The following is a 23,392-nucleotide window of genomic DNA, read 5'->3' on the forward strand; positions in this document are numbered from 1 at the left end:
GGGCAGTGTACATCTTGAGGCAGGCAAGGTAGTTAGTGATAACGGCCGTAATTTTGTGGCAGCCATAGCCCTTTCAAAACTCAGCCACATACCTTGCTTGGCTCACACCTTGAACCTGTTGGTGCAGTGCTTCCTCAAAAATTATCCGGAGTTAACAGCCCTGCTCCAGAAGGTGCGAAGACTGTGCTCACACATCCGCCGGTACACTCCGTTCGTATGCAGAAGCTGCAGCGATTGCTCCACCTTCCCAAGCACCGCCTAATTATCGACGTGGCAACAAGCTAGAACTCCACCCTGCTCATGGTTCAGAGGCTGTGTGAACAGAGGCAGGCTGTAATTCATTTGTGGGAGGATACACGGGTAGGCAGTTTGCAGGCAGACATGGAGTTGTCTGGTGTGCAGTGGTCGAAGCTGAAAGACCTCTGTAAAGTCCTTCAGTGTTTTGAGGAATGCACACGGCTGGTAAGCGCAGACGACGCCATCCTAAGCATGAGCATCCCACTTATGCGTCTGCTCATGCAAACTTTGACGCACCTTAAGGAGCAGGCGTCCGCAGCCAATGTTGATGAGGAGGAAGAGGAGGAGGGAATCCTTGATGACATTCAGCCATTGTCTGCTCAGGGACCTCTCCTGGACGAGGTGGAGGAAGAAGAGGAGGAGGAGGATGATGGGGATGATTACTTAGGGGAGGAGGATGCATCTCGTGGGGCAAGTGAAAATGTTGGCATCGCAAGGTCTGGTACAGGGTTTGTGCATGACTGGAGGGATGTGGATTTGCCAGAAAGTGCTCCTCCAACCAGCACTCACAGTGCATCATTGACACCGGGAACATTGGCCCACATGTCAGATTATGCCTTGCAGATCCTAAAAAGGGACCCCGCATTGCCAAAATGATGAACGATGACGACTACTGGTTGGCCAGCATCCTGGATCCACGCTAAAAAGGCAAATTACAAAACATCATGCCACAGGAGAACCTTGACCTAATATTGGCTAATAAACAAGCAACTCTGGTAAATCGGTTGCTTGAGGCATTCCCAGCACACAGCAGTGGTGATGGTTCTCACACGAGCCGTACGGGCCGGGGGCAGCTTGGCAGAGGTGTTCATGGTGCACACAGCAGAAGTGGCGTTGGAGACAGGGGTTTCATGACAATGTTGTGGACTGATTTTTCAAGTACCACTCACACAACTGGTAATACTGCATCGATGGAAAGTGACAGGAGACAGCAGTTGTCAACTATGGTTACAAACTACTTTTCCTCCCATATCGATGTTCTCCCACACAGGTCATTCCCCTTTGACTATTGGGCCGCTAAACTGGACACCTGGCCTGAATTGGCACAATATGCCTTACAGGAGCTCGCTTGCCCAGCTGCAAGTGTGCTATCGGAAAGAGTCTTCAGTGCAGCTGGATCAATCCTGACAGAAAAAAGGACCCGTCTGTCAACCCAAAATGTGGATGATCTAGCCTTCATTAAAATGAACCATGCATGGGTTTCCAAGGATTTTGTCCCACCTTCCCCTGATGACACATAGGGTGACAGAAAAATGGCTTGCTTTGGTCCACCTCTTCCTGGGACTTGACCTATTTCGCCTTTTGCATCAGCTGAATGTCCAACATCAACATATGCCACTTTCTAAAACTCCCTAACTGTGCTGCCTTCCCCCCCCCCCCATGGCCGGGGTCACCACCTAGCGCACGACACCGTGCGAGTGCCGTTGCCCTGGACAGGTGGGTAGGCCGACTCTTGGGCGCGGGCACTGGCACAGGGTCCCTCATAGTGCAATCAAGTGTCTCTGACGGTGGTGGTGCACACCCGCCGTCAGACACACCGCCGTACTATGAGGGGCCCAGTGCCAGTACCGACGCCCACGAGTGGGCCCCCCTTGCTTGGGCAGGGCCCCAGCATTTGCAATCTTTACCTCTCCCTGCTCCTCCGCTGTGTAGTCTGGGCCGTCAAATCCATACTGTGCCTGACACCATCTGAGCCTGCCTCCTGATGTATAGACATATTTTGAATGTGTACGCTATCCATACATGTTATCCGGGGATACGGTACCCTTTCTCACCTTTGTGCAATCACGTGCAATCCATACTGGGCCTAACACCGTCTGAGCCTGCCTCCTGATGTATAGACATATATTTTGAATGTGTACGCTATCCATACATGTTATCCGGGGATACGGTACCCTTTCTCACCTTTGTGCAATCACGTGTAATCCATACTGGGCGTGAGAACGGCTGGCGAGCTGTTAAGCAAGTTACAGCACCTGTGGTTTGCACACGTAAGTTTTTCATTTTTTCAGGAATGACAGTTAGGCCTAATTCCGGAACTGCGGTTGACCTGCACTTACTGGGAAATCATTGTTCGCGGGTAATAATTGTAATCAGTGATCCCCATCACTAACGTTGTTCAGCGGGTTATCTGCACCTGTAAGCGACAAACGCTGGCCTTTTCAGTGTAGAGCACATGCAGCCACGGACATGTAAGGGCATGACACACCAGTTATTGGCCAATCTCATGTGCCAGAGCCTCACGTGTCCCTCTAGTAAGCCGGACTCGGACCGCAGGGCATGACGGAGTCTCGTTCGTTAACGGAATTAAGCTTGCAATGTGTGCATCTGTTCTGTAGCTGGCATGGTTGAGGTTTCCCAGGTGGAGTCGAATTTAACCGTAGGCTCCACTCCTGGTGGTGCCCTTCTGGACATTCCTTTAAGGTTCAGCTTTGCAACCATACTGCCCACGTAAAACAAACACTTTGCCTTCATGAACGCTGTTTGGAGGGTCATGACTCATGGGAATAACGCCGCCCAATCAGTTAACCTGCTAGAGAGATCCTTCGTTGCTCCCAAGCATGACATCACACTCCCTAGGAGGAAGGTAATGCCACTGTGGCGACCGTACTCCTGGGGGCGACACAAGTGCACTGATGCCCAGCCACTGCTCGATGAATCTGCTGGTACATTGACCCAGACCACTACATTCCCCTCGCACGCTACACGGCCTGAATCTGACCCTGATGAAACTCAGGTTACCCTTCCCATATACAGTTCCATCTTACACGGTGACAAAGAGGAAGCTGTAGATGAAAGTGCAGGTTCGGCCCACCCGCCATCAGACACACCACCGTACTATCAGGGGCCCTGTGCCGTCGCCAACGAGTGGGCCCCCCCTGCTTGCTCAGGATCACAGCACTTGCAAGGTTGAAATACTGTGCAGTGAGATGGAAGATGGGGACGACGAGGAGTCCAGACAAGTACAGGGATTCCCTAGCATGGAGACTTATTTGAGTGTTTTCAATGTTGGGACAGCAATTTTTGGGGAGCACTATACTCTGGAGAATGATAGATGGCGCCCACCATACACTGGAACATTCCAAAGGTGGACATCAGACACTGGAGCAGCATTTTACAGGGCCCATTATACACTAGAGCATTAGAAATGGGGCCCATTATGTTTGGAGCATTATTTGGGCCCATAAGACAGTGGAGCTTCATCCATGGGGACCAACATATACTGTAGCATTATGTGGAGCTCATCATATACTGTTTCAAACATTATATGGGACCAATGATTCTGTATGGAGAAATAGATGGGCCTCGTCATGAGATGTAAAAAGTGAGGTATTTTTCATTGTACTATACCGCTATTTCTCTGCCGTATCGGAGCATGATGAGTTGTGGTATGTGTTAAAGGGGCGCTCCTTCGCCCAGGGCACATGAAAACCTGGAGCCAGCCCTACCCCCCCACAACTTTAGCCAAATAACCCCCATTTTTCAGTGCGTAACTTGTATTATGAAGTTAATTAAGGTTGACAAGCTTAAGTAAGAAGAATTGATGCTTTTGGCATTCAAATGGGCACTGTAGGTGTGCTTCCTGTCCTCCTCTCACTGCCGACTTTTATTCCCCATTGACTTACATTGGGTTTCGTGTTTCGGGACGACCCCGACTTTTCCCTATAATCGGCCGATCTTGCTCGACCCGACTTTTGGAAAAGTCGGGTTTCACGAAACGAAACTCGACCTTAAAAAAACAAAAGTCGCTCAACTCTAGTGACCTCCTTCCCTGCAGGTCCCTGAATCCAAAATGGCGGCGGGGACCTTCAGGGGCCTGCAGGGAGGCGGCTTCCTCATGCCAGCAAAGCGCCGGCATGAGGAACCCTGCAGCACTGCCTGTAGAAAACACCGTGTGCACTACTGTAGTGGTGCCAAGTTAGGTTCCCAAACCATATATGATAAAATGAAAACCTGGCACTCAACTTAATGCTTGGTGAGGCAGTTTATTGTAGTACCAGAAAACGTTTCGGTCGATATAGACCTTCATCAGTTACGTGCTAGTATGTTTGAAAGTAGCTTGAAGGAGGGCGCTTTTTATGTTATTCACTGCTAACGCCAGTAATCAAATGGTCAGAAAGCTGCTGTAACGCAGGATAATCTTAATAGTTGAAGATATCAGCGCAGCCTGTTCCTCCTGGACGTGGTAAACACCACGTACAAGGACAAGTGGTGTTTACCACGTCCAGGAGGAACAGGCTGCGCTGATATCTTCAACTATTAAGATTATCCTGCGTTACAGCAGCTTTCTGACCATTTGATTACTGGCGTTAGCAGTGAATAACATAAAAAGCGCCCTCCTTCAAGCTACTTTCAAACATACTAGCACGTAACTGATGAAGGTCTATATCGACCGAAACGTTTTCTGGTACTACAATAAACTGCCTCACCAAGCATTAAGTTGAGTGCCAGGTTTCCATTTTATGCAGCACTGCCTGTGACAGATCGCTGATCTGTCACAGCAACCTGTGATGTGACAGATCAGCGATCTGTCACATGACAGTTATGTCCCCCCTGGGACATTGTAACAAAGTTAAAAAAAAAAAAAAAGTTAAAATAATTTATTAAACAAAAAAAACCCGCTAAATAAATTTAAAAAAATTCCCTAATTAAGTTTTTGAAAATAAAAAAACAATAAAAGTACACATTTGGTATTGCCGCATCCGTAATGAATCGCCCTATAAAACTGTCCCACTAGTTAACCCTTTTATTGAACCCCTTAAAAACTAAAAATAAAAAAACGAAGCAAAAAATAAAGCTTTATCATCATACCGCAAAACAAAATGTGCAATAACGCACGACCAAAAAGACGGATATAAATAACCATGTTACCGCTGAAAACGTCATCTTGTCCCGCAAAAAACGAGCCGCCACAAAGCATCAACAAAAAAATAAAAAAGTTATAGCTCGCAGAATAAGGCGATGCAAAAATAATTATTTTTTATATAAAATAGTTTTCATTGCATAAAAGCGCCAAAGCATAAAAAAACCACAAATGAGGTATCGCTGTAACCGTACTGACCCGAAGAATAAAACCGCTTTATCAATTTTACTGCATGCGGAACGGTGTAAACGCACCCCCCAAAAGAAATTCATGAAACGCTGGCTTTTGTTCATTCTGCGCCCCAAAAATCGGAATAAAAATCGATCAAAAAATGTCACGTGCCCGAAAATGGTACCAATAAAAACGTCAACTCGTCCCACAAAAAATAAGTCTTTTAGCGTGTGACAGCTGCCAAAAATAAAAACCCGCCATAAATAGTAAATCAAACCCCCCCAGTTATCACCCCCTTAGTTTGGGAAAAATAACAAAATAAAAAAAAAAAAAAAAAAATGTATTTCCATTTTCCCATTAGGGCTAGGGGTGTGTTGGGGTTAGGGTTGGAGTTAGAATTGGGGGGTTTACACGGTTTTGGCACATCAGGGGCATTCCAAACGTGACATGGCGTCCGATCTCAATTCCAGCCAAAAAAGTCAAATGGCGCTGCTTCCCTTCCGAGCTCTGCCATGCGCACAAATAGTGGTTTACCCCCACATATGGGGTATCAGCGTACCCAGGACAAATTGCACAATAACTTTTGGGGTCCTGTTACTCTCGGGAAAACAATTGGGGGTGAAAAGATCATTTTTGTGGAAAAAATATGATTTTTTAATTGTATGGCTGTACGTTATAAACTTCTGTGAAACCCTTGGGGGTTCAAAGTGCTCACCACATATCTAGATAAGTTCCTTGGGACATCTAGTTTCCAAAATGGGGTCACTTGTGGGGGGGTTTCCACTGTTTAGGCACATCAGGAGCTCTCCAAACTTGACATGGCATCCGATCTGAATTCCAGCCAATTTTGCAGTGAAAAAGTCAAACGACGCTCCTTCCCTTCCGAGCTCTGCCATGCGCCCAAACAGTGGTTCCCCCCCAACATATCAGGTATCGGCGTACTCAGGACAAATTGCACAATAACTTTTCCAGTCCAATTTCTCCTGCTACCCTTGGTAAAATAAAAAAATTGAACCTGAAGTAATTTTTTTTGTGAAAAAAGTTAAATGTTCATTTTTTTAAGCATTCAAAAAATTCCTGTCATGCGCCTGAAGGGTTAATAAACTTCTTGAATGTGGTTTTGAGCACCATGAGGGATACAGTTTTTAGAATGGTGTCACTTTTTGATAATTTCTATCATATAGACCCCTCAAAGTGACTTCAAATGTGATGTGGTCCCTAAAAATAAAATAGTGTTGTAAAAATGAGAAATCGCTGGTCAAATTTTAACCCTTATAACTTCCTAACAAAAAAAAATTGTTTCCAAAATTGTGCTGATGTAAAGTAAACGTGGGAAATGTTATTTATTAACTATTTTGTGTCACATAACTCTCTGGTTTAAAGGCATAAAAATTCAAAGTTTGAAAACTGCAAAATTTTCAAAATTTTTGCCATATTTCCGTTTTTTCATAAATAAACGCAAGTTATAGGCTAGCGAAGAAATTTTACCACTAAAGTGAAGTAAAATACGTCACGAGAAAACAAACTCAGAATCGCCTAGATCCGTTGAAGCGTTCCTGAGTTATTACCTCATAAAGGGACAGTCGTCAGAATTGTAAAAACCACCCTTGGTATTAAAGGGGTTAAAACATGCTGCCAGGGGGAATGGGATCAGGAGCATGCGAGCGACGATGGCCGTTTTGCGCTGTTGTGCTTCTACAGAGTGACCCGTAGAAGCGCAACAGGACGAAACGGCCGTCGTCGCTCGCATACTCCTGATCCCATTCCCCCTGGCGGAATGTTTTAACTGTCTTCAATAAATACGAGGACAACTGAGACTGGTGAGTACCATCTCTCTTTTTTCTCAACATGAAGCATCTATTTCACTGCTATATCTGAATGAGCACCCGAGAGTTCAGCTTGATTGCCCAGCTTTCCATGCAGACGGATTTTGTGACATTGTATACTATATTCCTGGTGGGGCCATATTGGTTTGGGTGGTGCGGATCGTTTTGCTTCTTTATTTGGATAAAATGGACAGATTCCTAAAATATGTAATCAATTTTTCATAATAATTTGTGAAAGTTGTGAAATATCCTATAAATGTCTGTTCTGTTCCTGATCTAAGCATCTCACCTTTTTGTGGAGATGAATCTGTGCTGCACTGTATGTACATGATCAGTAGTGAGACATGGCTGTGGAGTCTGGGTCGGGAGTCAGGGAAATTTTTGGCTTACGGACTTGACAGCCATGATGTATGACTACTGAAGGAGGATACTCAGTCCGTAGTAGCCCGGAAGGGATCCACAAGCATGAGGCTAAGCACAATGTGAAAGCACCCTTACAAAGTGTTGTGGACGTCTTTGATCATTACATATGCTAGTTGTTAAGTTTTAGGCTCCTTCATTCATCTTTAGATTCCCCGATATGCAGTTTTTAACCTGCTCCCGGATTCACGCTTGCCTCACTGGAGTGTGGCCCTTGCAGTAATACATGCCTGGTGGGACTCCTGTATACCCATAGAGCTGCTGCTGGCACTAGCTCTCATGTACTGTCTCAGCTCCGTTCCTGTATGTCTGACCGTGTGTGATCACTCCCCTTCGAGGGTCAGAGGTAACTGCTTACCTTTCTCTTTATATTCTGATGGAGCCCAACTCCTTCACTGTTATTATCGCTTACTGATCTTATATTGTGCTGCTACAAAGGTGGAGCGAGAGAGATGAGAAACAGGGTGGTCAGTCAGATGTGGCATGCTATTCCTGAGCCCTTAGCAGTCATTAGTTTTCTGCTGCCTTAAGCTTGAGCATATACGAAATATAACGGCCCGTGCATAGGGAGTTTGAGGCATTAAAAAAGTGTTAGAAAACACTACTTTACTGAGGAATTTTTCTTTATTTGAAGTGGTTTTTGGATAAGCTTTCTGAACATGCATTTTTTTCACCCTCAGGCATTTTTGAAAATCTTTTCAAGAAAAAAACAACAACTCATAAATAACAAAGTGGATTTCCTATAGAAATTCATTGGAAGAGTTTTGAAGCAAATATGGAGGTGTTCGTGGAAAATCCACTGAAAACTCTTCCAACAACTGGGTACATTGCCTTATACGCTGTACAGCAACGAACTGTAGGGGACATGCACAAATATATAGCGATCCAATGGCTGCCTTAGGTGCCTGTCACATTTACAGCACATCTAACAATGCTCATCTCTATTCATGCATCAGGGATTTTTCAGATACATAAAAATGGTCCAAGTGTCATCAGTGTTTCTGATTGAAGCATCGCACGTGTGCGAGTGTTTACTATCTGTTTCACCAGCGATTTTCACATATAAATATAGAAGTGACAAAGCTTCTCCTATGCACTGCAATGTTAATCACAGACAGTATGCTGATGCCATCCTTGTTCTCTCCACGATTTTCACAGAGCCATATACTTGCATGGGAGATTTTCATCCAAGATGGCAGTCAAAATGACGTCTCGATTATTTTTGTGGATACATGGTCCACAAAAAAGTAATACCGATTATAAATCGGTGTGCTCTTGCAGTGAAAGCCACACTTATAGGATGAGGCCTATCGCATAGGCATCAGACAGGAAATCTATAAAACATTCACTGTTCCTGCCAACAGTAGCACAAGTCTGTAGGCTTCATAGGAGAAAAGTCTGGAGACACTGCAGGCCACGGTAGCACACTTAGGCCATGCAGGCTGCAATCAGTAGGACCAGCAACATGTGGTCTGGCGCTGTCATCTTGAAAACAGCTCAAAGGACCCATTGGAGGCATGGCCGTACCTCTGGTTCCACAACTGATCCATTCTATACTGCAAGTGAAAAATTAATAATGTAGAGTAGTCTGGCCCATCTAGTCTTCACTGCAGGAACATTAAAGGGGTTGTCCACTACTAGGACAACTCCTTCTTGATCAAAATGTTTGGCCCCGATAAAATTGCCGCTGACAGCACTCGAAGTCTCGGGACTCTCATTCAGTGTTGTGACACCTGACGCCGGCACCCAATCAGAGCTGGAGTCACTGTCTGCTCCTACGGACAAAACGAACATGAAGAGGAAGTCCGGGATGCACCCGATCTCTGGCTTCGTATTCATGCTCAATTCATTCAAAGATGCCAGCGCTGATTGGGAGCCTCTGTCACATAACCGCATGAGAGCCCCGGGGAGAGCAAGTGCCGATACCGCAGGAACGACCCCGTCACAGAATGGGAGTATAAGCATTATTATTTTGTGGTGGCCAAGAAAGTGGTATGAGAGGAAGTTGTCCAAGTAGTGGACAACTTATTTAACAACTCCGCATTACATTGATTTGGTTGGGGAACCAGTTGTATTGCCATTTCTATCCCAGGGGGCATTTTGCAATACAAATTCGGGCCACATGTTGATTGTGCTACTGCGAGTCATCTGCATGAATTAAGCATGGTACCATGGCCTATAGTATCTCTAGATGTCCCAGATGTGCTCGATGGAAGATAATGGTCGGCAATTGCAGAAGGAGCTGCCCAGAGTGGATCTTGAGGATTTGCGTGCCTAAGTGCATTTATCACGGCAGAATATTTCTCAGACAACCATTAATAACCTCATTTATAGCAACCAAGGTGTGTAAGTGCATGGATTTCTGTGCATGGAGCTCACACTCTACACTGAATAAATCAAGATGTTTTAAAAAGGTTTCCATTTGTGTCATCCTTTGCAAATTTTTAACATGTCTATTCATCCTGTGATTTTAATAATTCCAAAGACTTAATTCTTGATATTGTAATGTAAGCAATTTGATATAAAATTACTCTAAAGCCAGGAGACAAGAATTATGGTATTTGGCATTCTATGGGGTTTTTTTTCTCTACAAACATGGGAATTTGACAGTTGTCAGAAGTAAATGACTTGTCCAGTGATAACATAGGGGGGTGGGCTCACAGAGACTTGCATCAACCAGCTAATGTGGGAGCGGATATACTCAGAATGGAGCAGCAGTGCGCATGTTCGACCAACATTCCCATCACTCTCTATGGGGCTGCTGAACCTGTGTTAGTTTTTCATTGCAGGCACTTAAGAGAATGAAAAAGGGACAGCCAATTTGCAGAATGGATTACAGCTCACAACTCAGACTGATGTGGGTCCCTACGGTCGGACCCCACCAAACAAAAAGTCATTACCTATGCTGTAGACACGTTAGCGCTAGAGTAGGTACAAATCAATGCACAAGAACTAGTATTTTGGCCATGTCCCTAAACTGTGGTCATTGGTAAGGCGCCCTGACAACGGCTTTCTACTTCCCAACATCTGCAGCTATTGTTTTGATGAGCCGGCCTGGCTAGAGGTCATAGTTGCAGTGTGACACACAATGCACCATACCGGCTCATAAAAACAGGACCCGTGGATGTCAACAGGTAGGAAGCGGTTGTCAGAGCTCCTTTCCACAGAACATGGATTCCTGACATGGTCATATCCAAGGTCCTGCAGATCTGATAAGTTAATTTTGGTGATGAGCGAACGTGCTTGGATAAGGCATTATTTGAGCACGCTTGGGTGCTGAGTATCTCAGGCGCTAACCGAGTATCTCGGGTGAGATTGAAAAATGTTTGAGTCCCCGTGGCTGTTAGACAGCAACAACACATCCAGGGATTGCCTATTTGTTAGACAATGCATGTGTAGCAGCCTGAGCATGCCAAAGACACTTGGTTAGCACCCGAGCTTTCTGGCTCATCACTAGTCAGGTTCACTGGACAACTCTTTTAAGGGTATGTGCAGATGATCAGTAAACGCTGCGGGTTGGATGCTGTGTACTTGGGCAGCCTCCAACCTATAGCAGCTGGATGTTACAGCACAGCGGATGGGATTTCTAGAAATCCCATGCCCACTACATGTGCACAGACGCCCGCAGACACTGACATGTGGCATGTCTCTCCAGAGTGAAGCACGTCTCCAAAAGAGAAATTGCACCCACAGAAAGTACTGGGCACGTGAATCAGCACGGTTCAGTGGACACACGCGGATTCACCTGCGTTCAGTAGCCGGCAGCGAACATGCACTGTGTCCAAAGTGCTGCCAATTTCTGATAGTCTGCACATACCCTTAAGGTAGGGCTCGGTCTAGTCTGATGATTAGGTGATCAGTGGTCCCCAAAGAGCGAGAGGCGCTGTGTATACGCAGAAATATGGAAGACCTCTTCTCTACTGGGTGTAACTCGAGATCAGGGCGGGGGCAATGGCAGTCCATCAGGAGAAGAGTGAACCTGGCATAAGGCATCAGTCACAGCGCCAGGTCCCCTGCACGGGGTCTCCACCCGCAGACATCCTCTCAGGGCGCCAGGCTTAGGAACCCGCCGCACGGGCCTAGGCGCCAGGCGAACGACTTCTGGGACTGCTAGCGTCCCCCGCCCCTTCATTAACCTTCGCCTCGCTAGCAAAGTACGGGAGAAACTTAGCAGAGTGCGGAGAGCGCGCAGGACACTCACGGTCAGCGAGTCATCGATGCACAACGGAATCTGTCTGGTATCGAAAGGAAATTCCTCCTCTCCGTCCCTGCACACTGCCACCAGCCGCGCCATGTCTAGCAGTCACTTTTCGCAGCTCCTGCGTGAACCAGTATCGTACACTGTCGTAAACAGTAGGCGGACCCCGCCCTCGGCTGGAAGTAAGTGAGCGCTTGTGCTGCAGGCCGCAGATTCCGCCTCCTCCGCTGTCCTTCGCTTGCCCTGCGCGGTCACGGAACCGTCAAGCGGCTGAAGGAGAATGCACGTTATATTTTTATCTTTTTTTTTATAAACGGCGTTAGTGAGCCAGTAACTTCCCCAGCGTGCACAGCGCGCGAGGAGCCCGTTGTCGAATCTGCTAGAGCGAAATAAAACTGCTGAAACAAATCAAACTTTATTGCTAACACTTATAGATGACACGGACAGAAAGCTCTTGGGCAGTGACAGTTGTTGTCCTCCTGCTCACATGACAAAGCTCTGAATTGACCACCCTGATGAGAAAAAATCCCCCCACCCAGCATGCTGTAAATAAAACATGCCCTCCCACCAAGCACTATAGTGTCTCCATACTTAATGTTTGTCTGGACAGTCACGAGAGCGCTGCAGCCACTAACTGGTGCCCTAGGCACTCGTCTGACATTTAGGCAACGTCCTAATTTTCGGGTAGGAAAATGATGTGAAATTTGAATCTGCTGAACTTCTTCCACCATACCGATAATCGGCGACCTAGTGTTTGTCGGAACTATGTGCTCGCTCATCGGGTGATTAGAATTTTAGACGTGCAGAAAAATCCTTTTTATCGGCAGCACATCACCCCTCGTAAATAGGTGACATGCTGCCGATAAGGCCTGTTTCACACTTCAGTTTTTTCAAATCAGTCAAAATCTGCCAAAAAGTGAAAATGGCGGTTCTGCTAAAAATGTGTAAAAACGGATGCCAGCTGATGGTACGGAACCGTTTTTTTACGGATCCGCTATACGGATTTTTGTACGGATCCGTAAAAAAGCGGATCCGTACCATCAGCTGGCATCCGTTTTTTCCATCCGTTGGATCCGTTTTCTTGCGGATCCGTTTTTCCACACCTCCAAAAAGGGATGCTCCCAAATATGATTGGCTCTTGGAAAATGCTCCCAAATGTGCTTGGATACTGGAAACTAGGGAAAACTATATCTATGGTGTTGTAAAACAATATCTTTGAAAGGGTTTAGCGCTAGTGGCAGCGATGGATGGAGTTATTGCGAGTATTAACAGCTTTTATGTGGAATTTGATCTTCACTGCAATCGGTTGGCAATTATTGCTCTCCAGAGGGAGAAAAGAAGACTGCAAATCCTGCGTTGGAGAAGGAAGAGACGACGGCAGTGGATTCATCCGATAAATGCACAGAGATTTACCCTTGGCGTGTTTTCTACACTATACCTGGAATTGAGGGATAACCCGGACAAGTTCTCCAACTATGTGCGCTTGAGGCAGGACTTGTTCGAGATATTGGTGGATCGTGTTGGAGAACAAATCCGGAAAAGGGGCACCTACATGCGGTTTGCTATTTCACCGGCGGAGCGTTTGATGGTGACCCTGGTAAGTTATCTATTTTTTAAAAGGTTTCAGATTCTGCAGACTTTTATTGTTATGTTATGTCTTGTCTTTTGTATTAATTTTACTTTTTTCCCTTTTTTTACAAGTTTCCTGGCAACTGGAGAATCATTCACCTCCCTCCATTTCCAGTTCCGGATTGGGATTTCAACTATTTCTGGAATTATCCAACAGACCTGCCGGGCATTGTGGGATTGTGTACAGGAGGAATACATCCCAGAGCCAACACATGAGAGGTGGCTGGAGATTGCAGACAACTTTCAACAAATCTGCCAGTTTCCAAATTGCGTTGGTGCTGTGGATGGGAAGCATATCAGGATTGTGAAACCCATTGGATCTGGATCAGAATTTTACAACTTCAAGAAATTCTTTTCTATTGTACTTATGGCCATTGCAGACGCAAAATGCAAATTTATTGCCATGGACATTGGTGCGTATGGGCGTTCAAATGATTCTCAGGTCTTCAAGATGTCCGCAATGGGCCGTCGTTTGTATGGAGACAATTTTGATTTCCCACCTCCCAGACCACTCCCTGGAACAACAGGCCCACCAATGCCATTTGTGTGTGTTGGTGATGAGACATTTCAGCTGTCCAAACACCTACTCAAGCCATATGGTAGTCGTGGATTGACACACCGCAAAAAAATATATAACTATCAATTGACCAGAGTGGTGGAGTGTGCTCTTGGCATTTTAACTGCAAAATGGAGAGTCCTGTTAACGGTCATAAAAATGAAAACAGAGACTGTGGATGAGGTGGTGAAGGCGTATGTCACCCTGCACAACTTTGTACTTTCAAAGGAACCTGTTTCCATAGAAGAAAATCTGTCTGAAACCACATTGTGGGATTATCAGCAGCCAACTGTTCGGAGTACTGGGTCAGTGGCAAGAATGAGGGACACATTTGCAGATTATTTTCTGACACCAGAGGGAAAACTTGCCTGGCAAGATGACATGGTATAATTTTGTTTTTTTTATACCAATTGTAGGTAATAACAGTGTTGTGTTTTCACCAGCGGTTTACTGTAAAATGTTACCAAGTGTTGTTTTTTTTTTACCTTGTACACCACCAGTGTACTTTTAAATGTTACCAAGTGTTTTTGTTTTTTTTAACCTCACCACCAGTGTACTTCTGTTTGTTTTTTTATTTTTTTACCTCATCACCAGTGTACTTCTTGTGTTTTTTTTTTTACCTCACCACCAGTGTACTTCTTGTGTTTTTTTTGTTTTTTTTTACCTCACCACCAGTGTACTTCTTGTGGTTTTTTTGTTTTTTTTTTTACCTCACCACCAGTGTACTTCTTGTGTTTTTTTTTTTTTTTTTTTACCTCACCACCAGTGTACTTCTTGTGTTTGTTTGTTTTATTTACCTCACCACCAGTGTACTTCTTGTGTTTGTTTTTTTTACCTCACCACCAGTGTACTTCTTGTGTTTGTTTGTTTTTTTTACCTCACCACCAGTTTACTTTAAAATGTTCCCAAGTGTTGTGGTTTTTTTCCCCTTTTACACCACTGGTGTGCTTTCAACCTTTACCAAGAAATAAATAAAAAAAAAAATAAACTACACAATAAAGTTCTTTTTAACAAAAAAATTTTATTTGTCAAATTTTTTTAAACTCTTTTTATTGGAAAAGAAATTTTTTTTGTACAAATTTTTTTTAAAATACCAAATTTTTTATTACAAACACCTTACAACTGTTGGCATTGTTGGGTGGAGATACTATCGGAGGGGATAACAGTTTTGACCACATCGAGGGGGGGGTGGAGGACTGGGAAGGGAGCTGGTGTGGATCAGAGGTGGAAGGGGGGGGGGAGTTGAAAACATGAGGTTGGGGCAGGACTGGATGGATAGACGAGGTTTGTGGGAACATTGAAGGTGTGTGTGGGGGTGGGTATGGTGAGGGCATTGGGGTATAATGCAATGGGGAAGGAAGGTACTGGGAAGAATGGAATGGGGAACTAGAGAAAGGAGAGGGAGTGGTAGGAGGAGGGATGGTTGTATGATGGATGGTGGTGGAAGGATAGACGGGGAAGGATGGACAGAGGGAGGATGGAATGCTTCTGAGAGTACCTCCACTAGAGTATTGTGACAGGCTTGCATCACATGCATCTGCTGGTGAGTACTTAAACCTTCCATTTGCCGGACAACGGATTGAAAAAAGATATGTCTCGGCGTCTGGTTTGACTCTGAATTCATCTGTTCAATGTATCTTCTGAGTTCCATGATGCTTTGATTGATCATGGTCAACCCAGAAGATAACCGTTCTCCATAAGTATGGAAACCATGCTGGACAGGTGTGTTCAGACTCAAACAGTCCGACAAGGTCATCCTTTCCTGACCTCTCAGACGCTGCCGGCCAGAACCAAAAGTTGATCGAGATGTTGCGGCAGTGTCAGAGGGGTGGGGTAAAGGGTACTGTAAGTCGTCACCAGCAGCTTCATGTGATGAAGTCTGCCCTGCTGCTCCAGTGCTGGTGGAGGGGATAGAGGGATGAGACAAGAGGGAAGGGAGGGGTCGGGGTCAGATACCTCGATGTGGTCACCGGGGGCGGTCTCCGAAGGGATCGCTCCAGAGGGAGGCAACACAGAAGCAGGCTCCCGAGTGCTGCAGACAGTGCTAAAAAAAAAGAGAAAAGTATATTAATATCTTTATATATCATTTAGCATTGCTGAAAAACAAAATTAGGTTAAACATGTCAACATTTGTACTACAGAAATGGTGTGTGGAATATTTACTTTCTGCTCACCATCGTCGACCTGAGGAACGCCAGGGCTCTGTAATTTTTGTACTGGGTGCTCCGGCGTCCTCCTGATCCACTCGGGGCCTGCATCTCCTTGTTGAAGTCCCTCTTGAAGCGATCCCTGAGTGACCGCCACCGTATGATAAACCTCTCACCTGTGAAGGAAAAAAACAAAGTGGTTAGTATTCAACACTTCACATGCTGTAAATCAAGTTACTGAAATTGGAATACTTACGCACAAAATCCCTGGCCCTCGCATCGAGCTCCTCCCAGTTGTCTACTACCTCCGAACACACCTCATCCCAGAGCCGTCGGTTGGTCGGCGTGGTTTCGGTTTGCAATGTTCCACAGCTGCTCCCGTGATTGCACTGCCTGGATGAAGTTGTCCGTCTCTATTATGAGACCCTCCTCAAAGAGTCTCTGGGGAGCACGCTGTGAAACCTGTGAAGAAAAAAAAAAAAAAAAAAAAAAATTATATTCCATTTAAACACATGAGGTTCATTAATCAATTAGCTAAGGGTTACTTACCGTTTGCCGACCAGAGCCAGCACCTCGACGACGCTGGGATGTCCTGGGAGTCGCTCTGGTGCGGTCACCAGATTGTGAAGACTGTAAAAAAAAATAAGATAAATTTGGGTTGGATGGATGCGTAGTTATTGTGTGTGCTGTGGTGAATGTTTGTGTTGGGTGTAGCATTATGTATGTATGTGCTAAACTTACACTCTGCGCGCCCCTCCTTGCGTCTCTCCACCCTGCATGTCTCCTCCTGGAAGCTCCTCAGATTCAGGTTCCTGTGAATACATAATAAATGTATATATTGTAAAAAAAAACAAACAAAAAAAAACCTGTAAAATAGTTAAATAAAACCATTTATCTAACCTCAGTTGGCTGTTGCTGTGAGGGGGAGCTCCCAGAAGAAGACATTTCTCAAACTGCTGCGGCCTAGCTGGCGGATTTCTTCTGCTGCTGCTGTGTTTTTCCAGGAGGTGCTGCTGCTTCCTGAACAGATCTGCAAGTATAAAAGACACTTGTAAAGCTACTATACAAAGGATATCAAAGCTTTCAGGTCAATATACTTACAGGAAAATAGAAGTGCTTTGCTAACTGCTGCGGCCTAGCTGGTGGATTTCTTCTGCTGCTGCTGTGTTCTTCTAGGAGGTGCTGCTGCTTCCTGAACGGATCTGCAAGTATAAAGAGAATTATCATAACAAAAAAATAAAACCTTCATTGGTATTAATGTGTGTAAATTCCCTGAAAATCTCTCACTGACAGTAACCACACTGTGACTGCATGTGTGTAATTCCTGAGTATACCCACACTTTTAGTGTTTGGATGTGTGTAAATTCCCTTACAATCTCTCACTGAGAGTAGCACACTGTGATTGGGTGAGTAATTCCCCAAAAGTCATATAGTATACCCTTGTATTTTCATGTGTGTACATTCCCCTAAACTCTCACTGAGAGTATACCCAAGTGTTTTCATGTGTGTAAAATTCCCTTAAACTCTGAGAGTATACCCAAGTCTTTCCGTGTGTGTAAAATTCAAAGTGTTTTAATGTGTGTAAATTCCAACTCTCACTGAGAGTATACCGAAGTCTTTTCATGTGTGTAAAATTCCCTTCAACTCTCATTGAGAGTATACCCGTCTTTTGATGTGTGTAAAATTGAAAGTGTTTTAATGTGTGTAAATTCCAACTCTCACTGAGAGTAAGTGTTTTCATGAGTAAATTCCCTGAAACACTCTCACTTGAGAGTAACACTTGTATACCAAAAAACAACACTTCATATACCCATACTTAATTTTACCTGGTTTTTAAATAATACAACGGACAGTTTTTAAAAACAGTTTTTATTAATTTTTTTTTATTTTTATTTTTTTTTCACAAGTAGGAGCTACTCTGCTCTTTATTTAAAATACCACAATAAATAAAAAATAAAAAGTGATATACTACAGATACACCACATAAAATACACAACACAATCACACCACAATTGCAAATATGAAAATAAAATGCAATTCACATGCAACAGAAAAACAATTAAAGTATGAAAAAAAAACACACACACACAAACACGCATGACACACACATGCAGACAAGATACAGACACACAGACATGCCCCACACAAATAGTTTAGCATAATTGCAAATATGGAAAAACATTACATTACTATGAAAATAAAATTCTGTACACATGCAACAGAAAAACAAATTATGAAAAAAAAACACACAAACACGCATGCCACGCACACACACACACATACAGGCCACACACACACACACATGCTCCAGGGGTCTTGCAGGTGGAAGACTTGCAGCTGGGCAGGCAGGTTTTAAAGCTCTAGCTCGGTCTCTTCAGTGTGGCTGGTGCGGGATGTCTGGCTCTGTGTCTTCAGTGTGGCTGGTGCCGGATGTCTGGGCCCAAATACACTACATACAATACCAGATACACCACATACAATGCACACAGAACACAATCCCAGCATACTTGCAAATATTAAAATAAAATTACCGTAGTATGAAAATAAAATTCTGTACACATGCAACAGAAAAACAATTAAAGTATGAAAAAAAAGCATAATAATAATACACACACACACAAACAGACATGCAACACTGGGAGGCCACGAACATACATGCAGGAAGGCAGACCACACACACACACACACAAACACACTGGCGACACACATACAGACAGACAAGCCACAGACACACAGACATGCCCCACACAAATAGTTTTAATACTCACACAATTGCAGGCTTTGGTGGTTGGTAGCAGGCCTCTCCGTCCTGGCTTGTTGCTGGGCAGCTGGGCAGGTGCTGGCAGGCCTCTTGCAGCTGGGGTATGGCAGGCTGGCAGGCTCTCTCTCTTTCTTCAGCTGGGGGACTTTCTGTTGGGCAGGTGCTGTCTGGCTTGCTCTGTGTCTTCTCAGTCTGGCTGGTGCCGGATGTCTGGGCCCAATGATTAATTAGCCCACCTTATATAGTTTTGGGACTGTCTGGAAAAGTATCTTTTTTTCTGAGCATGCTCAGTGCGATTTGGCTGATTCCGCAAAATAGTGGATCCCGGCGGATCCGCCGCCCATAGGCGCCCATTCTACCGCATGGTGGACGACGGCGGATATGTGGGGCTGTCTATTCCTTTGGGGTCTGCTATGGGGCAGTTTAGATTTCCCCTTTTCTTGCTTTAGGCTTATTTAGTCCTCCGACTGTGACGAGGCATCTAGAATCATCGTAGGTACACTCCACGGCTGCTATTAGTTGTGTGGTTAGGCTCAGGGGTCTGCAATCCGCGTAGTTACCAACCTCTCTGGTTTTCTGTGACTTAGCTTGGTTTTGTTTTCCTCCTCGGTGACCCAATCATAACAAAATCACCAGCCATACCACAGATTCTAGGGTACTCAAAAGCAGGAAAAAATTGTAAAAAAAAAAAAGTCAGAATTTTTTTTTTTTATATGTATTTTTTCCTCTTTTTCTCTGGGGCCGTAGGAGGATTTTTCTTTAATGGAGATTAAGCAATTGTCTGATCGTGTGGAGCAGCTCGCTGCTGAAGTGCGGGGAATTTCCGCCTATCTCGCTCAATCACATGCTGCTGAACCAAAAATCCCTACTCCTGACGTGTTTTCTGGGGATCGGTCTAAATTTTTGAATTTTAAGAATATTTGTAAATTGTTTCTTACCTTGAAGCCTAACTCATCGGGGAGCTCTGTGTAGCAGGTTAAAATTGTCATCTCCTTGCTGCGTGACTATCCCCAGGATTGGGCCTTTTCTCTGACACCTGAAAATCCTATTCTGACTAATGTGGATGCATTTTTTCAGGCCTTGGGGTTGTTGTATGATGAACCTAATGCTATTGATCAAGCTGAGAAAACCCTATTGGCATTGAACCAGGGTCAGGATTCTGCAGAGTTATATTGTCAAAAATTCCGAAGGCGGTCCTTACTACATGGAAAGAAACCACTGGAGCCATAGGCGGAGGAGGACATGACTTGGGGATGGGTGGACCTTTACTCCTGCAGCTTTTTTGGTATAGTGGTCTAGAGTTTAAGCAAGAGTGATGTTGCTTTCAGAGTAAGAAGCACAGTATTTTTGTGCATGGGGGGTTACTGTGAGGAGGGTGGGGCTTAGGCCTCTTTCACACATCCGTCTGTCACCATCAGTCAAAATCTGCCGTTTTGTTGGCGGATCCGTTTTTTTTTTCCCATTGAGTTGCATTACCGGCGTATCTTGACAGATGGTCATCCGTTGGATCCGTTTTTATTCGGATCCGCCAAAATTTTGACGTCCGCCGACTAGCCAAGACGGACAATGAAACGTTTTTTTTGCCGGACGGATCCGCATTTTACAGTGCGCATGCCCGGAGGAATTGACTCAGCCGTAAATTTAACCCTAAATTCAGTTCTGGCGGCTGAAAACAAATTCTCTCTCTCGACACCCGTTTGTTTCAATCCGCCAACGGATCCTTTTTCCATTTTGGCGGATTTCGACTGAGCTAAAAAACGGATTTGTGAAACAGGCCTTATATAGAACAGGAAATCTGTCTCTCTCCCTCTTTCATGCACAGGATAAACAGGAGGAAGCATGTCTGCAGTTTCAGGGAGTATAATACTGGGGTTTTCACCTCACATTACAGATGATAGGAGCACATTCACCTCAGACATCATGTACTAGTGTAGTATCAGCTCCTACATTATGTATGGGATCAATATTACCTCAGCAATTCATGGAGCTGCCATGTCCCTCATGTGCATGCTACATTTTCCTCAAGGCAGTGTGACAACTTCTGGGTGACCTCCCTGCAGACATGTTTGATATGCTACTCTGCATTCACCTCAGACATTGTGCAGTGTGTACTAGGGTGGTATCAGCTCCTATATCATATCTGGGATCAAGATTACCTCAGAAATTCATGTAGCTGCCATGTTCCCTCACTTATAGCAGAGGCAGCTTTTGTGTGTCCTCCCTGCAGACATTTCTGATATACCACATTACTGCTGTATTATACAGAGTCTTCATGAGTTCTGGGTTTATGTATGATAGGACAGAGCAGGGAAACATACAGTGTCTGCCATTACTATGGTGGAGCTGGGCAGTCACATGTATTAGAGACACTGGTGAGAGGAGCAGTCGGGGGATGGTATATGTATGATGATGAGAGGCAGCACTTCATGTCAGTGCACTGTATACTGACCCTGCTGTGTGATGATTATCCTCCCAGTTATGGAGTCTGAGGGTGTGTGCACATGCTGCGGATTCTGCTGCAGTTCCGCAGCGGATTCGGCCGCTGCGGATCCGCAGCAGTTTTTTCTGCGGTGTACAATACCATAATATCCTATGGATATAAAAAACCACAGTGCAGACGGTGCAGATATTTTCGCGCAGTTTTCCTGTGGTTTCTAAACCGCAGAAAGAATTGACATGTCAATTCTTTCTGCGGATTCCGCTGCGGTTTGCCATCACCTCCATTGTGGAGATGAAAAACCGCAGGGCAAAACCGCAGAGCAATCCGCAGGTAAAACCGCAGGTCTTTTGACCTGCAGATTTACCTGCGGATTTTACAAAATCCGTGCGGCCAAATCCGCACCCCAATCCGCAGCGTGTGCACATACCCTGATGATCTGTATGTGACCTCATCTGTTGCATACTGTGAGGCTGGGTGTGCAGATCCAGTGTAACCAGGTTACTCACTAGATGTATATGTGTAAAGGCTCTATTCCTGTGCTGTATACTTAACCTGTACCACAGGTCTGTATACATATCACTCCTCACTCTGCTATACACGGATCATGCTGGGTATAGACATCCTGTGTCTCCAGGTCATTTTCCTGGCTGTACATATAATCTGGACATGACTTCCAGCTTAGTGCTTGATTTCTGTAGCTATTGCTGCCTTTATTCCTCTTATGTTACATGCTGTCCTGCCGGATATATCCATCCTGTTTCGGTATAATGTCCCCCTCGTATGTTGCATGATCAGAGTATACCCACCAAGAGCTTATTTTATATTACCTAAGACGGTGGATAGCACAGGCCTGAATGAATTATATTTTATCATGTGTAAAATAAATAATCGTGGAGTAACTCAGCACATTTGAGTGTGCACTAATAACTCAGCACATGACGGGCAGTAAGTGGGCACTCCTAGTGTGAGGCTGCACATTGCTCTGGAAAACACATCATGGGCCCAGTTTTCAGCCCTGTCTCTCGTCTATTGTAATTGTATGTAGTAGAGTGACTGACTGGGATACAGAACTGGGCACCCAAGTAATAGGAAGATGTGAATGTAGTTAGATGAATAGTTCGTGACGCCACCTGTGGTGTTCGGCAAGGGAGGTGTTAAGCCGATGATGCAGACAGATCCTCCGGGACAGATGGTGTGGTGCAGCAATGATATTATAGCCCTCACAGGCAGGGCTGTTGTCCCAGGGAAGTGTAGATATGGGGACACTTAGATGGTGTAGTGTCTGGCGCAGGGGATGTAGCAGTGCCAGGCGGACGGACGCAGGAAGGAATGGAGGACACCAGGGCATGTAGTTTCAAAGCTTTACTCACAGTCTGTAGTGCCCGCTTCTGTGCCGTGTCCTCCGGGTCAGGGACTCAGTCAACCTCCAGGCAAGATGGAATGCTCCCTTCCGCACTCCGCCAACTTATGTGCCTTTTCTGAACGTCTCCTCTATAGCGCCTTTAAGTGTGAAGATCTCCTAGTACTGTGTTACACTGGAGTTCCTCCTGACAGATGTTCCCAAGAACTCTACTTGCCCAGCAGACAGCTGTAGCCTGCTTCGGGGACTCTCTCTCTCCTGAGTCCCGGCTCTCTATCCATATTGCTGTTGTGCCCTCAAGTCTTAGATGGGAGTAGTGCATTTACAGCCCCCAACTCCACCGGTGTCTGCTGCAGAACCATTAGTGTTCATACAACCTCGGGGACCGGGCCCCGGCCTTGCGCTTAGAACTTCTAGGCAGGGTTCTTCCTCTAACCCACGTCCTCTATGTTCCCTTTTGCTCCTATGTTCCGTACTTGTCCTTTCCCTTCTATGGAAGCTCAGACTTCAGTTCAATGCCTTTCTCTTTCTTTCCTTTCCCGTGCCAGCTGGCTCAGATCACTGAGGCAGCTGCAGCACTCCTTCCTCCATCCCTCTTCCAGGGATCCCCACTCCTCCCGAGTGGCTTCCTCTCCCAGACTCTCCGTCTGACTCCACCTACGGACTGACCTCTAATCCTAAACCATCCCGCTCTTTTATGTATTCTAAACTCCACCCACCTCC

The 23,392-nt window shown here is 45.2% G+C and overlaps 1 protein-coding gene across 2 annotated transcripts in view; it reads right to left on the bottom strand.

Annotated features, from left to right (window-relative positions):
- Positions 1–12,156, bottom strand: part of GGNBP2 (gametogenetin binding protein 2) — a 96,163-nt gene extending 84,007 nt beyond the window's left edge. The window contains exon 1 of one of the 2 annotated variants that reach the window (XM_073560783.1): positions 11,780–12,156. In XM_073560783.1, coding sequence (XP_073416884.1) covers positions 11,780–11,872 — 93 coding nt within the window. In that variant the 5' untranslated portion in view covers positions 11,873–12,156. The remainder of the gene's footprint in view (positions 1–11,779) is intronic. The other variant, XM_073560782.1, reaches the window with a different exon arrangement.
- Positions 12,157–23,392: the final 11,236 nt, after the last annotated feature.

The sequence above is a fragment of the Dendrobates tinctorius genome, unplaced genomic scaffold (assembly GCF_039654945.1).
Source record: "Dendrobates tinctorius isolate UK_male_01 unplaced genomic scaffold, ASM3965494v1 ptg000304l, whole genome shotgun sequence".
NCBI classification, from domain to species: Eukaryota; Metazoa; Chordata; class Amphibia; order Anura; family Dendrobatidae; genus Dendrobates; species Dendrobates tinctorius.